This window comes from Dendrobates tinctorius, unplaced genomic scaffold, assembly GCF_039654945.1.
Source record: "Dendrobates tinctorius isolate UK_male_01 unplaced genomic scaffold, ASM3965494v1 ptg000491l, whole genome shotgun sequence".
NCBI lineage: Eukaryota > Metazoa > Chordata > Amphibia > Anura > Dendrobatidae > Dendrobates > Dendrobates tinctorius.
Window position 1 is genome coordinate 1,217,223 of NW_027362152.1, and position 16,875 is coordinate 1,234,097.

Sequence of the window (16,875 nt, forward strand, 5' to 3'; positions counted from 1 at the left end):
TATATATACACCGCATATACTCGAGTATATGCCGACCCCCCCTAATTTTGCCACAAAAAACTGGGAAAACTTATTGACTCGCGTATAAGCCTAGGGTGGAAAATGCAACAGCTACTGGTGAATTTAAAAAAAAAAAAATAGATACCAATAAAAGTAAAATTAATTGAGACATCAGTAGGTTAAATGTTTTTGAATAGCCACATTGAATCATGAGCTCCATATAATGTTCCATACAGTTCATGATAGCCCCATAAGATGCTCCATACAAAATAGACCCCATATAATGCTGCAGAAAGGTTAATAAGGGCCTCATAAGATGCTCCATAGAATAATATGCCCCATATGCTGCTCCATAAAGGTTATGGCCCCATAAGATGTGCCATAGATTATGCCCGCATAAGATGCTCCATAGATTATTCCCCCATATGCTGCCCCCATAAGATGCTCCATAGATTATTCCCCCATTTGCTGCCGCCATAAGATGCTCCATAGATTATGCCCCCATATGCTGCCCCCATAAGATGCTCCAATTAATACAGTGGGGCAAAAAAGGATTTAGTCAGTCAGCAATAGTGCAAGTTCCACCACTTAAAAAGATGAGAGGCGTCTGTAATTTACATCATAGGTAGACCTCAACTATGGGAGACAAACTGAGAAAAAAAAATCCAGAAAATCACATTGTCTGTTTTTTTTTTCATTTTATTTGCATATTATGGTGGAAAATAAGTATTTGGTCAGAAACAAGCAATCAAGATTTCTGGCTCTCACAGACCTGTAACTTCTTCTTTAAGAGTCTCCTCTTTCCTCCACTCATCACCTGTAGTAATGGCACCTGTTTAAACTTGTTATCAGTATAAAAAGACACCTGTGCACACCCTCAAACAGTCTGACTCCAAACTCCACTATGGTGAAGACCAAAGAGCTGTCAAAGGACACCAGAAACAAAATTGTAGCCCTGCACCAGGCTGGGAAGACTGAATCTGCAATAGCCAACCAGCTTGGAGTGAAGAAATCAACTGTGGGAGCAATAATTAGAAAATGGAAGACATACAAGACCACTGATAATCTCCCTCGATCTGGTGCTCCACGCAAAATCCCACCCCGTGGGGTCAGAATGATCACAAGAACGGTGAGCAAAAATCCCAGAACCACGCGGGGGGACCTAGTGAATGAACTGCAGAGAGCTGGGACCAATGTAACAAGGCCTACCATAAGTAACACACTACGCCACCATGGACTCAGATCCTGCAGTGCCAGACGTGTCCCACTGCTTAAGCCTGTACATGTCTGGGCCCGTCTGAAGTTTGCTAGAGAGCATTTGGATGATCCAGAGGAGTTTTGGGAGAAAGTCCTATGGTCTGATGAAACCAAACTGGAACTGTTTGGTAGAAACACAACTTGTCGTGTTTGGAGGAAAAAGAATACTGAGTTGCATCCATCAAACACCATACCTACTGTAAAGCATGGTGGTGGAAACATCATGCTTTGGGGCTGTTTCTCTGCAAAGGGGCCAGGACGACTGATCCGGGTACATGAAAGAATGAATGGGGCCATGTATCATGAGATTTTGAGTGCAAACCTCCTTCCATCAGCAAGGGCATTGAAGATGAAACGTGGCTGGGTCTTTCAACATGACAATGATCCAAAGCACACCACCAGGGCAACGAAGGAGTGGCTTCGTAAGAAGCATTTCAAGGTCCTGGAGTGGCCTAGCCAGTCTCCAGATCTCAACCCTATAGAAAACCTTTGGAGGGAGTTGAAAGTCCGTGTTGCCAAGCGAAAAGCCAAAAACATCACTGCTCTAGAGGAGATCTGCATGGAGGAATGGGCCAACATACCAACAACAGTGTGTGGCAACCTTGTGAAGACTTGCAGAAATCGTTTGACCTCTGTCATTGCCAACAAAGGATATATCACAAAGTATTGAGACGAAATTTTGTTTCTGACCAAATACTTATTTTCCACCATAATATGCAAATAAAATGAAAAAAAAACAGACAATGTGATTTTCTGGATTTTTTTTTCTCAGTTTGTCTCCCATAGTTGAGGTCTACCTATGATGTAAATTACAGACGCCTCTCATCTTTTTAAGTGGTGGAACTTGCACTATTGCTGACTGACTAAATACTTTTTTGCCCCACTGTATATGAAAGAATATCAAAGTCTTATTATTGTGCATAGACATCAATGTTTTAGATTTTGTGGCATGCTTGCAACATTTGCACACATTAGCTCCACACCCATAGAAACCTTTGGTTTTTAACCAGTTGGTGTCCTGTGAGTTGAGAGACAAGGGATCCCTGAAAAGGCGAGAAGATAGAAGTGAACTTAGAGTGGGGGCACGGTCAGCAACAAACACAATAGATTCACTATCTACCAGTGTTTTTAAGGTTTTATCTTGACATAGAATGGGCTTAATGATCGCAACAATATTATGATACTGGGGACTAAAAAATGGAGTAAAAGTAACTTTACTTGAACCAGATCAGATAACTTTGTTAGAGCAGGTACTGTTCACACTGATGCTTTTCTTCTCTACTTGGAAGCTATAGAGTTAACATTGAAGGATGTTATCCACACCTGTCACTACTTCTTGATTATGAGGCTAAGAAATGTTTTTTCTACTTAAGAACGTTGGAGTATTCCAGAAGCAGTTTGAGCCCGTGAAGAAGGCGGCAGCTGTTACCGCCGAAACGCGTAGTTCAGCATTATGTCTGCATCTTGTTACTGAACTCTGGAGTTTTTAAATTATCTGCAATAAAAATTCTTGGATTTTATTATACCACCTGAAGTTTCCGCTTGCTGGACTTATCTGCCTTGATTTCTACATTGTTGGAATTGTTCCCAGTCTTGGTCCGTGCAACACAGAGGAAACAGGTATTTACCATCCAGAGCTCGGAGGTTAGCTGGTCTATGTGTTGTTTTGCTATATATATATATATATATACTAGCTGAAGAGCCCGGCGCTGCCTGGGCATAGTAACTAACTGTGGTTAGTTATAGCAAATTATAATTATCCTCCAATCCATAGTCCAGTGCCCATATACCCGTCATACATATCCTCCATCCCATAGTCCCATGCCCATATACCCATCATACATATCCACGACCCCATAGGCCCGTGCCCATATACCCATCACACATCCTCATAGTCGAGTGCCCATATACCCGTCATACATATCCTCCATCCCATAGTCCAGTGCCCATATACCCATCATACATATCCTCCATCCCATAGACCCATGCCCATATACCCATCATACATATCCATGATCCCATAGGCCCGTGCCCATATACCCATCATACATATCCATGATCCCATAGGCCCGTGCCCATATACCCATCATACACATCCTCCATCCCATAGTCCCGTGCCCATATACCCATCACACATCCTCCACCCCATAGTCCATTGCCCATATACCTATCATACATATCCTCCATCCCATAGTCCAGTTCCCATATACCCATCACACATCCTCCATCCCATAGTCCAGAGCCCATATACCCATCACACATCCTCCATCCCATAGTCAACCATTATGACATCATAATGAGCGGCGGGGCTTGCAACCTATGATGACATCAGCGTCACCATGGCAACCATTGTGACATCATAATGAGGGGCGGGGCTTGATGCGCACACACTTTTTCCCCAGTATGTGGACAGGGGCAAAATTGGCGAATTGGAACGCGCGGGGTTAAAATTTCGCCTCACAACATAGCTTAGGACGCTCTCGGGGTCCAGACGTGTGACTGTGCCAAATTTTGTGGCTGTAGCTGCGACGATGCGGATGCCTATCCAGGACACACACACACACACACACACACACACACACACATACATACACACTTTGCGCTTTATATATTATATATATAATATACTAGCCGAAGAGCCTGGCGTTGCCCGGGCACAGTAACTAACTGGGGTTAGTTGTAACAAATTATAATGATTATCCGCCATCCCATAGTACAGTGCCCATATACCCATCACATATCCTCCATCCCGTAGTCCACTGCCCATATACCCATCACACATATTCTCCATCCCATAGTCCCATGCCCATATACCCGTCATACATATCCTCCATCCCATAGTCCCATGCCCATATACCCATCATACATATCCTCCATCCCATAGTCCACTGCCCATATACCCATCACACATATCCTCCATCCCATAGTCCCGTGCCCATATACCCATCACACATATTCTCCATCCCATAGTCCCTTGCCCATATACCCGTCATACATATCCTCCATCCCATAGTCCCATGCCCATATACCCATCATACATATCCTCCATCCCATAGTCCACTGCCCATATACCCATCACACATATCCTCCATCCTTTAGTCCAGTGCCTATTTATCCATCATACACATCCTCCATCCCATAGTCCAGTGCCCATATACCCATCATACATATTCTCCATCCCATAGTCCCTTGCCCATATACCCATCATACATATCCTCCATCCCATAGTCCCGTGCCCATATACCCATCATACATATCCTCCATCCCATAGTCCAGTGCCCAAATATCCATCATACATATCCTCTATCCAATACTCCTATGCCCATGTACCCATCACACATCCTCCATCTCATAGTCCCTTGCCCATATACCCATCATACATATCCTCCATCTCATAGTACAGTGCACATTTACCCATCATACATATCCTTCATCCAATAGTTCAGTGCCCATATACCCATCACACATTCTCCGTCCCATGCCCATATACCCATAACATACCCTCCATCCCATAGTCCAGTGCCCATATACCCATAATACATATACTTCATCCCATAATCCAGTGCCCATTTACCCATCATACATCCTCCACCCCATAGTCCATTGCTCATATACCCATCATACATTTCCGCCATTCCATAGTCTCATGCCCACATACCCATCACACATCCTCTATCCCATAGTCCTGTGCCCATATACCCATCACACATCCTCTATCCCATAGTCCCGTGCCCATATACCCATCATATACATCCTCCATCCCATTGTTCCATCCCATATTCCCATCACACATCCTCTATCCCATAGTCTCGTGCCCATATACCCATCACACATCCTCCATCCCATAGTCCCCAGCTGGGTGGCGCTGAGCAGGGAGTTCCTGGAGATGTGCTGTTATGTAACCTGGCAGTGCAGCTTTGTGTGCGGCCACTGATGATGCGATTTTCTACGCCGGTAACAATAGAGCGCGGCAGTAATAGAGGAGGGGGTGATGCATTTCTGTCATGTGCTCTCTGCTCCTTTCTGGGGACAGACAATGGCTGGGAGCTTATGTTCCCGGGGTGCTAGATTTCTCCTACCTGGTCAGTGTCTGCTGAGGTGTTGTGGAGTGGGAAAACTTGCTTATAGCAACCAATCACAGCTCAGCTTCTTTTAAACAGCTCTGGTCAAATGAAAGATGCTTAGTGATTGGTTGCTATGTGGAGTGGGCGTGGCTTGCTACACATACACATGTCGTAGCTGCTTTAGTTCTGACCCAGAGTCAGATATGCTAGATCACCAGTGAGGCCAAATTAGAAGTTTACGCCCTTAATTTACAAGCGCTTGGAGAGAAAGGAGACGGCATACACGGGCCATGGGCAAATCACTTTATCTGACGTAATGAAACACAAGGCAATCTTTTATACCATTTACAACAAATGTAACTCTATGTGGCTCATGTAGCCTCCACCCCTCAGGGTCATACCTTGTTTACCATGTACCCAGAACATGTTGTTGCTGACTATTGAGAACGTATATGATAACAAGTATAGTCTCCTTGAAACAGAGACTAATAGTCTGCAGTGTCATAAGAACAATTCTAGAAATAATAGGCAAAAGGCAATTAAAGGCGTATAAAGGCAAATTATTAACCCTTTTATATCACACATACATACTGTATATACACTCAGCTTTATATATAGAGGTTTTTTTTCCATTAAGTTGAGAGGTCCAATTCCAGCTATTGCTGTGGGATCTGTGATTTCTATCTACTCCACTGTGTACAGGATAATAGAGTATAATAAAGTAGTTATGGACGTGACGTAACTAACATTGTGCAGGGACTCTGCTTTCCATATAGTGACGGATATTTCTTGTTTCTGAAACTGTGATATTTTTCCCCTTTAAACCTTTTTAAACCCCTCTGATCAGTGCGATCATACAACATACAAGCCTCTGATGGCTCCGGTGATGCCCTGTACTACTGTAGTGCCGTGTATCATCACTGCCTGTCAGTGTAATACTAACGGCCCCATACACATGAGGTCAGAGTTGGCTGATCGGTCATTTGGCAGACGGCGATCTCTCCCAACTCCCCCATACACACAAATATTCCAGCTTTCCTGTGGTCTGTATGAGAGAGTCGCCTCCAGACTCCTCTAGAGGAGGATTATCTACAGGAAGAACAAACGGATTATCCTCTGAAATTCAGGATGCCGGATCCTTCTCTGCCCTGACATCCTCTGTCGGGAGGCCCCCAAATACAGTACATGGTCGGCCAAACCCCCCGAAATCAGTGCTTTCATGGAACTTTAGCCTAATGTGTATGGGGGCGTTATGAGGTAACTTATTGGATGTTGCCTCTGGCCCGGCCTAATAGACCTTCATACATTGCAGCCCAGACCCCATTATTAGGCATGTAAGTATCGGAGTAACTAGGCCGCCCCATACTATCGAGTACTTGGGGGCGGGGGGCATTCAGCCAAACTCTGTCACATCTTCTTAGATGCCATGTTTGCTTTTCAGGGTTTTTGTTGCAGCCTCCTCTGTGCCGTCCCTGCGGTGTACATCTATGTTCTGGGAACCAAAAAGATTCATTTCTTTGTAATAAATCTTTATCATGTTACAAATTATAAAATGTGTCTTCTGCTTTTTTCTTCTTACAAGAATTGTTGGAGCCAATTTTCTTTAGAAACATTTTAATATCGGCTTTTCTGGAGTTTTTCTTGTAATATAGGAAAGTCTAAGGCCAGAAATAATCCCCATAAATCACTGTACATGGAGACTTTGGGATCAGATCATTTCTGGCCGTTGTGATTGTGGAAACAAAAAACTTTTCTAAAAGCCTCAAACTTCTGTGTGTGACTCAGAGCTGAGATCTAACGTGATAGAAGATTCCAGTGCGGGGAAGACGGGAAACCTTCATATAGACGGCCGGTGGGGATGGAGTCAGTGACCGACTCTGGCCAAATCTGTCTCTAGAGCCGCAGTAGAAGATGAAGATGTCGTCCTCATCATGAAGGAGTTATTTCTCATGTCGCGTGTAATGAATATCTCCTGCAGTATTGCTAATGCCGATTCCAGTGTCGGTAATGAGACGAGAATTAGCATTATGGAAGATGAGTCTATGAGGAACGTGTTCAGCTGCCGACTCCGAGGAGGAAACTGCTTGATGTCTGTGGCCTAAATATATAGGTTTTATTAGTAGATGTCAGGGAAGAAAACTAAACCCTGTAAGATAATAAATCTCCTCATATGTTTCCCTTATTATCTCCAGTAATTGTATTATTACACAGGATTCTTATGATGTTACATCGGATCATCTTCTTCTCATTCAGGTCTCTACAATATCGGATCCTCTCAGTGAAGATCTACAGAAGAGAATTTTCCTGATTTACCCATCAAGGATGGATATGGACAGAGACAAGATGGCGGAGAGGATGTTACACCTCACCCTAGAGATCCTCTTCCGTCTCACTGGAGAGGTGAGAGATTCTGATGACGTCACATTACATCATTCTTATCTATGGGAATAACAGATGGACAGAACTGGAGAGGTGAGGACTCTGGAAATGTCTGTAGTGAGATTTATTAATGTGTCTCTCCATAACCAGGATTACACAGTGGTGAAGAAGACCTCTAGTGATCGCTGTCAGGACCCTGTGTCTGAGGGATGTGGAAGACCCCTGAGCCCAATCACGGGGCCTCCACCTCACCCCCTGATCCATGAGGACATCAATGACCAGAAGATCCTAGAGCTCATCTACAAGATGATTGAGCTGCTGACTGGAGAGGTGACACTGCTGGGAATGCTGGGACATTATACAGTAACACTATGAAGGGATCGGGGGGATGACGGTATCATTGTGTGTGTCAGGTTCCTATAAGGTGTCAGGATGTCGCTGTCTATTTCTCCATGGAGGAGTGGGAGTATTTAGAAGGACACAGAGATCTGTACAAGAATGTCATAATGGAGGTTCCCCAGCCCCTCACATCTCCAGGTAATAGACAGGACTAAATACACACGGCCTATAATTATCTGTATGTAGAGAATGAATTCAGTCCCTGTATGTGTTTCCTCCAGATCTATCCAGTAAGAGGACAACACCAGAGAGATGTCCCCGTCCTCTTCCACAGGACTGTAACCAAGAAGATCCCAGTGCTCCTCAGGATCATCAGGTAGATGGAGAGAAGGTGTCAGGAGATCTCCCCTATGATGTGTAGACGGCTGTGAAGGTCTTGTGCTCAGTCTTGTTTTATCCACCAGTATTATATGTTTTATACTTGTGTAATGAGGGCGGTGGAGATGGCAGGATTAGAGCTGATCATAGATGGGACTTCTCCATCTGTCTGTGACTCTTACAATATTTGTTTCAGGGTGAAGATCTGACCCATATTAATACTACAGAGACATATGTGAGAGATGATGAGTGGTGTAAAGAGGAGATTCCCACATATGACTACCCAGGTGAGTAGTAACCACTGAATGCAGAGAAGTCACAGATTCCTCTCAGTCACCGGCTGTGGCTGCTTTATCGGTGGTGTAGTCTGGCCGTATTACCATGATCACCATTTTGCATCTAGACCACAACATTCTCCTCCACCCAAAACTGTTCAAATGACCTTTTCTATAGAACTTACAACCTCGAGGATCCACCTACCCCCTGGTATTAGTGTGAGGGTGATCCCTTAAAGTGAGATCTATATAATTGCTTGTACCTGACCCAATGTAGGCCAAGTACACGCTTAAAGAGTCACACCGAACACAGAGTAAAGGGGGTTTTACACATAGCGATATCGCTAAAGCGTCACCGATTTTGTGAAGCAGCAGCGATATTGCTAGCGATATCGCTATGTGTGATACTTACCTCCGACCGGCTCCCCCACTGTCGCTGATCGCGCAAGATTGGCCGGGTCCATTTCTCATCGGGCGCTTCCTGCTGGCGCCAACGGGGCGACGTGTGGACGCGGGCGGAAGGACGTCAGAATCGCTGCGTGTGAAAGGTAAGTAACGACCACTGCTGCGACGCTACATCGCTAGTGAGATCTGCCTGTTTGGCAGCTCACTAGCGACCATTTAGCGATGCACCAGCGATCCTGACCGGGGCATATCGTGGTCGGATCGCTGCATCGCTAAATGTAAGGAGGCCTTTAGATGTCTACTCCTTTCTCGGTAAAGGCTTGCACACAATTGAAGTTTATTCCCAAGACAAAGAGACAGGAGATGGGTGTCACACAATCTCCTGAGTAGCCAGTGTCAGTCTATGATGGGTCCATTTCAGCTTCACTTCCATATACTGTATGGTATCCAGTATCTCAGCTTCTGCATTCCAGGGATTCCTTCCAGGGTGTTCTCTGAAGACACAGACGCCATCTTGGTACACCGTATCTGAACTGACTGATATAAGGGTTAATAATTGATTTCATTAGCCATTCTCTCCTTCACATTAGGAGACGCTGACCGTCACCTGCCCAGATCTGTAACTATAAAGCCAAATGACAGCGTACGTAGAATGTGCTGACAAGATAGAAAATCACTTGGAGAAAAATCTTATGCTGGGCCTGTAAGAGAAAGCGGAGGGTAATGATGCTGTTGGCTTCCTAGATCCCTGAGATCTTATCGGATGAATCTTCTCTCCCTTCTGTGCTGCTTAATGTCTCATGGTCCCTACAAGACCAGGTCCAGTCTTTCTGGCCAAACTTCCCTTTTATGAGCGACAACAGTAAATGTGCAGTGAGGCCAAGTGTGAATTTCTGTCCAATAACAGCAGAGTTTCCCTTTATCCTGACTTTTCAATTTGTATTAAAACCAACTAACTTCAAGGAGGATTGTGATAATCTCCAGGACAAACATTCCACCTGTGCCATGATAGATCTCTAAGCTGTGCGTGGCTGATGGCTGTAATATACATTTATTCCCGCCTGCAGGAGATGTGTTGGCTCCAGCCCTGGTGTCATGGAGTCACTCCACGTCATACATTACATTGTTTCTGATCCTAAGGAATTCAGATTACTGCACAATCTCTCCTGAAATGGGGAGCAATATTATTTTCTCTAATCTTCTGCTCAGGATCCATAGTAGCTCATTAGAAGATGCTGACCGTTACCTGCCCAGATCTGTAACTATAAAGCCAAATGACAGCGTACATAGAATGTGCTGACAAGATAGAAAATCACTTAAAGGGAACCATATCACCCCCCCCAGGTGTTTTTAAGTAAAAGAGCCACCTTGTGCTGCAATAATGCTGCATTCTGTCAAGGTGGCTCTTTTACTTAGTGTCCCTTCCACCGCAGAAATAATCGTTTATAAAATTGGTCAAACATACCAGAATTTTGGCAGGGGGGCAGGTCTTTCCCCCTCTGACAGACGCCTCGCATCTATCATTCTTTTCTTTTCTGTGTCATTTTGAAATGCGGCGCCTGCGCTGTATTATGGTTTCGTGGGCATTCGCAGTTAGCGTTGCCCGTTGTGCTCCTGCTCTCAGATCCAATCCTGGCCTTCATATCGCGCGGCCGGCCAGAGATCCCGCCCCGTAGTCGCTTATGATTTATTCACACTGCAGGGCTGGGAATCTTGGGCATGAGAGCCGCAGAGAACTACTGCGCATGCTCAATGGGTTGGAGGGAGTGGGGAATAGTTAAATTTAAGGGGTTGTTTTTTTTAGTAGGGGCATTTATATTGATGGGTTAGGGGTGGGCCTCTTCACTTCTCTTTGGGGTCGAGCTTGGTCACAGCATAGCGAGCTCACCATGTCCGGCAAGGATCAGGCCCTGGAGAGTTTGCAGGCTGCAGTGTTGTCGCAGCCCCACGGCCGGCTGGAGAGACAGGTGGCCGGGATCATTGGGAGCGCAGGGCTGGATGGGGACTCCCCTGTTCGGGAGTGGCGTCCTCGCATAGTTCGGCCTCCGGAGTGGCTTTCGCTAGATTCCGCTCCCCGGACCCAACAGAGGCGCAGGAACCCCTCTGGGGACCCTCCAGGCCGGGTGCCGGTAAGATCTTGTGACAGCAGGCCTCGGCCTGGTAGGAATCCAAATGCGAGGCGGGTTCCGGTGGCATTGACTAGGCCTTCGCCTTGCACTAGTTTGGGGGCAGAGCCAGAGCGTGCCAAGCATCTTGGGAACCAAGACGTCACGGGGTGCCACCGTGGTGATGTTCCTGCGTGGCAGCTCGCCTCAGCTACAGCACAGAGGACCACTGGGACGGCGACAAGCAGAGCGGCAGCGGGCGGTGTGCATCCAGGGGAAGGTGTACAGGCCTCTTCCTCCTTGGCGGTAGCAGGTGCCGAGCATCTGGGGAGTCATGGCACCAAGGAGCGGCCGCCTGGCCTCTGCAGGACGGGGGGACTGCGAGACCGTGACTGGCATAGCGACAGCAGGCGGCATGCACTCTGCAGGGTATGCCGGCCCCCTCTTTCGGGGTGGCAGGATGCTTTCCTTCTCCTGGGGGACCTCCTAGGGCATCATATTCCCCTCTGCTACAGTTCAACTCGGATGGCAGGCTGTGCGCTGCAGGGTCTGCATCGCAGGGGCAACTTGCTGATTAAGGATTTTGGTCTGGATCCCCCTTTTCATCTATGGACAAGCTACCTGGGTCATCGTTAGATGCGGGGACTCCTGAGGCATCAGGCTCTTGAGGAATCAGCGGGTCAGGATAGCATGGTGGATAGACGTCTGGATTCCGGTACTTCGGCTGGAGCGGTCACAGCTCCCTCGCAGCCTGGTGATTATAGCTCTATGTCTTGTCCGTGTCCACAGTCTTTGTTATTCCTGGGTGTAAGTGGTAGTCAGGTTTCAGATATGAATGATGGTGTAGGAGTGGGGGTTCCTGGGGATTTGGCTAGTGGCAGCATAAGGGACCTCTTTTTTAATGCGTGGGAGTTGCTCACACATTTAGAAGGGGGAAGGGTGACACCGGGGTATTTGGCGGCTTGGGTAGGTTCGCTAGTTAGTGGGGGTGTTTTGCCAGGTAGGGCTCTACAGGTAGCAGGTGGTAGACTTTCTGATCCTGTGTCGGTTCAGACGGAGAAGGAGTGCAGGATACATTTGAATGATAGGGCACATGGGGAGGTTTATGTGTGTTTCGAAGGCCCATTGGGGGGCGCACCTCAAGAATGAGGTTAGGGAGAAAATTTGGAAGGATGAGTATGTGGAGAATTTTTACCTGCTTCCTTTGGAGAAGTTCAATTTAGATAAGGGAAAAAGGAAGACAGTAAGAAAAAGGAGGAGGAAAACGCAGATGGCGTATGATCCCTCAAGTGTTTGTTAATTGGCTTCAGGCTTTTGCCATTTTGGCAAGCGTTATAGGTGAGAAGGCCCCGGAGAATTGCACCTCTGCTCACATTGCAGTGGCTCAACCCATGGCGCCACCAGGTGTTTCAGGAAAGCTAAGCCAAAATCAGGGGGCAGCAATACTCAAGGGGGAGACACCAGTGAAGCTGGAAAAGATGGTCCCTAATCTAATTACAGTGGGGCAAAAAAGTATTTAGTCAGTCAGCAATAGTGCAAGTTCCACCACTTAAAAAGATGAGAGGCGTCTGTAATTTACATCATAGGTAGACCTCAACTATGGGAGACAAACTGAGAAAAAAAAATTCAGAAAATCACATTGTCTGTTTTTTTTTCATTTTATTTGCATATTATGGTGGAAAATAAGTATTTGGTCAGAAACAAGCAATCAAGATTTCTGGCTCTCACAGACCTGTAACTTCTTCTTTAAGAGTCTCCTCTTTCCTCCACTCATTACCTGTAGTAATGGCACCTGTTTAAACTTGTTATCAGTATAAAAAGACACCTGTGCACACCCTCAAACAGTCTGACTCCAAACTCCACTATGGTGCAGACCAAAGAGCTGTCAAAGGACACCAGAAACAAAATTGTAGCCCTGCACCAGGCTGAGAAGACTGAATCTGCAATAGCCAACCAGCTTGGAGTGAAGAAATCAACTGTGGGAGCAATAATTAGAAAATGGAAGACATACAAGACCACTGATAATCTCCCTCGATCTGGTGCTCCACGCAAAATCCCACCCCGTGGGGTCAGAATGATCACAAGAACGGTGAGCAAAAATCCCAGAACCACGCGGGGGGACCTAGTGAATGAACTGCAGAGAGCTGGGACCAATGTAACAAGGCCTACCATAAGTAACACACTACGCCACCATGGACTCAGATCCTGCAGTGCCAGACGTGTCCCACTGCTTAAGCCTGTACATGTCCGGGCCCGTCTGAAGTTTGCTAGAGAGCATTTGGATGATCCAGAGGAGTTTTGGGAGAAAGTCCTATGGTCTGATGAAACCAAACTGGAACTGTTTGGTAGAAACACAACTTGTCGTGTTTGGAGGAAAAAGAATACTGAGTTGCATCCAACAAACACCATACCTACTGTAAAGCATGGTGGTGGAAACATCATGCTTTGGGGCTGTTTCTCTGCAAAGGGGCCAGGACGACTGATCCGGGTACATGAAAGAATGAATGGGGCCATGTATCGTGAGATTTTGAGTGCAAACCTCCTTCCATCAGCAAGGGCATTGATGATGAAACGTGGCTGGGTCTTTCAACATGACAATGATCCAAAGCACACCGCCAGGGCAATGAAGGAGTGGCTTCGTAAGAAGCATTTCAAGGTCCTGGAGTGGCCTAGCCAGTCTCCAGATCTCAACCCTATAGAAAACCTTTGGAGGGAGTTGAAAGTCCGTGTTGCCAAGCGAAAAGCCAAAAACATCACTGCTCTAGAGGAGATCTGCATGGAGGAATGGGCCAACATACCAACAACAGTGTGTGGCAACCTTGTGAAGACTTACAGAAAACGTTTGACCTCTGTCATTGCCAACAAAGGATATATCACAAAGTATTGAGATGAAATTTTGTTTCTGACCAAATACTTATTTTCCACCATAATATGCAAATAAAATGAAAAAAAAACAGACAATGTGATTTTCTGGATTTTTTTTTCTCAGTTTGTCTCCCATAGTTGAGGTCTACCTATGATGTAAATTACAGACGCCTCTCATCTTTTTAAGTGGTGGAACTTGCACTATTGCTGACTGACTAAATACTTTTTTGCCCCACTGTAGATACCTGGACAGAGGCAAAGCGGACCTGTTGTATTCTGGTTTTAAGGAAGGTTTTGTAATTACGACTCCTTCTTTTGTTATCCCCCGGATGCGTAAAAATTTGCATTCAGCGGCTTTGTATGACAATGTTTCGGAAAAATTGTGCAAAAAGAGGTTGGTTTGGGCCGCATGGCGGCCCCTTTTAGGACTCCCCATTTGAGGACTTGGTGGTGTCCCCCTTGGGGGTTGTGCCTAACAAGGAGCCGTATAAGTTTCAGCTGATTCATCATTTGTCTTATCCTTGTGGCATGTGGGTGCATGATGGAATTGATTTCATAGAATCATAGAATCGTAGAGTTGGAAGGGACCTCCTGGGCCATCTGGTCTAACCCCCTGCTCAAAGCAGGATTCGCTAAATCATCCCAGTCAGATGTCTGTCCAGCCTCTGTTTGAAGACTTCCATTGAAGGAGAACTCACCACTTCTCGTGGCAGCCTGTTCCACTCATTGATCACTCTAACTGTCAAAAAGTTTTTTCTAATATCTAATCTGTGTCTCCTCCCATTCAGTTTCATCCCATTGCTTCTAGTCTTTCCTTGTGCAAATGAGAATAAAGTTGATCCTTCTACAATGTGACAGCCCTTGAGATATTTGTAGACAGCTATTAAGTCTCCTCTCAGTCTTCTCTTTTGCAAACTCTGGAACTCTGCTCCGTGGCCTATACGTTCTTTGATGAGGCAGCGTGATGGGTTAGGAAGTGTGGAAAGGGGGCTCTCATGGCTAAGACAGATATTGAATCTGCATTTTGGTTGTTGCCGGTTCATCCGGACATTGTTAAATTGTTGGGGTGTTATTGGAAAGGGGAGTTTTTTGTTGACAGGTGTTTGCCTATGGGTTGTTCGTTTTCGTGTGCCTTTTTTGAGGTGTTCAGTTCCTTCCTGGAATAGGTGGTTCGGGACGGTTTGTTGTCAGAACATTTTGAGGCCAATGGAGGTAGTGGCGGAGCTTTTTTGGGTACCTTTGGCGCCAGACAAGACTGAAGTGTTATGATTGAGTCACCGTAGGAGGCAAAAATAGAAATGCTAGCTAAGTCCAGAAAACCAGAGAAGTTGGCAGCTATCGGATTGCAGACCCCTGAACCTATCAACACAACTAGCAGTAGCCGTGGGGGGCTCCTACGATGCCCTAGGCCCCTCGATCACAGCTGGAGGACTACATAGCCTAAAGACAGAAAGGGAAATCTAAACTGCCCCAGAGCAGACCCCAAAGCAAAAGGCAGCCCCCCACATATAATGACGGTGAAGCAAGAAGAAAGAACAAAACACAGACAGAAAGATAGACTGAGCAAAGATGGGGCCCACGCTAGCTTAGATAGGAAAGGACAGGAAGGTTGCTGTCTGCAATCCGTGAAAAAACCCTATGAAAATAAGAGCCAACAAACTGACAGTAAAAAAGGCCCTGAAGATGCTAGGCTTCAAAAAAGCTATGTCAGTACTCAGGAATATTCTGAAGACAGAGCAACAGGCAAAAGGAGATTTTGCTCACCCCAGCAGGGAATGGCAGAATCCAGAAAAGCAAGGAAAACAAAACACTAATGCAAAAAGGCAAAGCAGAAATCATAGCTTTAGATGAGCAGGAATCAGACTGGTTTCCTAGAAGTCCACAGAGAAATCACCCGCAGGCCAGAAGGGCGTCGGCAGCCTTATATCCAGTCATTAACTCCACTCAGCCAGTCATCATCATCAGTCCCAGGTGTTTGACAATCAGGCTCACTACCTTTCTTCACCAGATTAGGGAGTTCCTCGGGCCTCAGTAGTGAAGGGGAAAATGAACTCACAACACTGAAGGCCCTAATACATTTTTTGGGCATTGTCATTGACACAGTCCAGTGGGAATTCAGATAGCCCGAGGAGAAGGTGGTAACAGTGAGGGAGGTGTTGAGGGCGCCCCATTTAAAGAAGCTGACCCTGTGACAGCTTAATTTTGCGTGTCAGATAATGCGGATGGGGAGAGTCTTCTCACATAGGTTAGCTGGTGCCACCGCGGGGGTGCGAGCGCCACATAATTTTGTCCAGCTTTCAGGAGAGCACAAGGCGAATCTGGCGGCTTGGGGTGCATTTCTGAAAAAGTACAATGGTCGTTCATTGTTGATGGAGGAAGTGGTGGATAGTGATACTTTGGATTTGTTTACGGATGTGGCCGGAGGAATCGGTTTTGGAGCGTATTTCAGGGGTCAGTGGTGTGTGACGAAATGGCCGGAGGATTGGGTTTCGTCTGGTTTAGTTAGGAATATCGCCTTGTTGGAGATTTTGGTTGCGGTGCACATGTGGAAATGAGAGTTTCATGACAGGCGGGTGCGTTTCAATTGTGACAACATGAGGGTGGTTTGCGCAATTGATGGTTTGATTGCATCGTCTCCCCCAGTTGTTTGTGTGCTGCGTCAGCTTGTCTTGACATGTTTGTCTTTGAATTCTGACGTGACGGCGTCTCACGTGCTGGGTGTCGGGACGCAGCGAGTACCGCAAGGCGAACCCATAAGACACACGTGACCCTGGATACACCGCCTCCAGTGGGGTGAATTTAAATAAT

At 46.2% G+C, this 16,875-nt stretch overlaps 1 protein-coding gene across 4 annotated transcripts in view; it reads left to right on the top strand.

Moving 5' to 3' along the window:
- LOC141078030 (uncharacterized) overlaps window positions 1–16,875 on the top strand; it is a 432,903-nt gene that overhangs the window by 164,391 nt on the left and 251,637 nt on the right. For 2 of the 4 annotated variants that reach the window (XM_073564831.1, XM_073564832.1), the window contains exons 6-10: window positions 7,575–7,721; window positions 7,851–8,030; window positions 8,114–8,237; window positions 8,321–8,415; window positions 8,614–8,704. In XM_073564831.1, coding sequence (XP_073420932.1) covers window positions 7,575–7,721; window positions 7,851–8,030; window positions 8,114–8,237; window positions 8,321–8,415; window positions 8,614–8,704 — 637 coding nt within the window. The remainder of the gene's footprint in view (window positions 1–7,574; window positions 7,722–7,850; window positions 8,031–8,113; window positions 8,238–8,320; window positions 8,416–8,613; window positions 8,705–16,875) is intronic. The other 2 variants (XM_073564829.1, XM_073564830.1) reach the window with 1 other exon arrangement.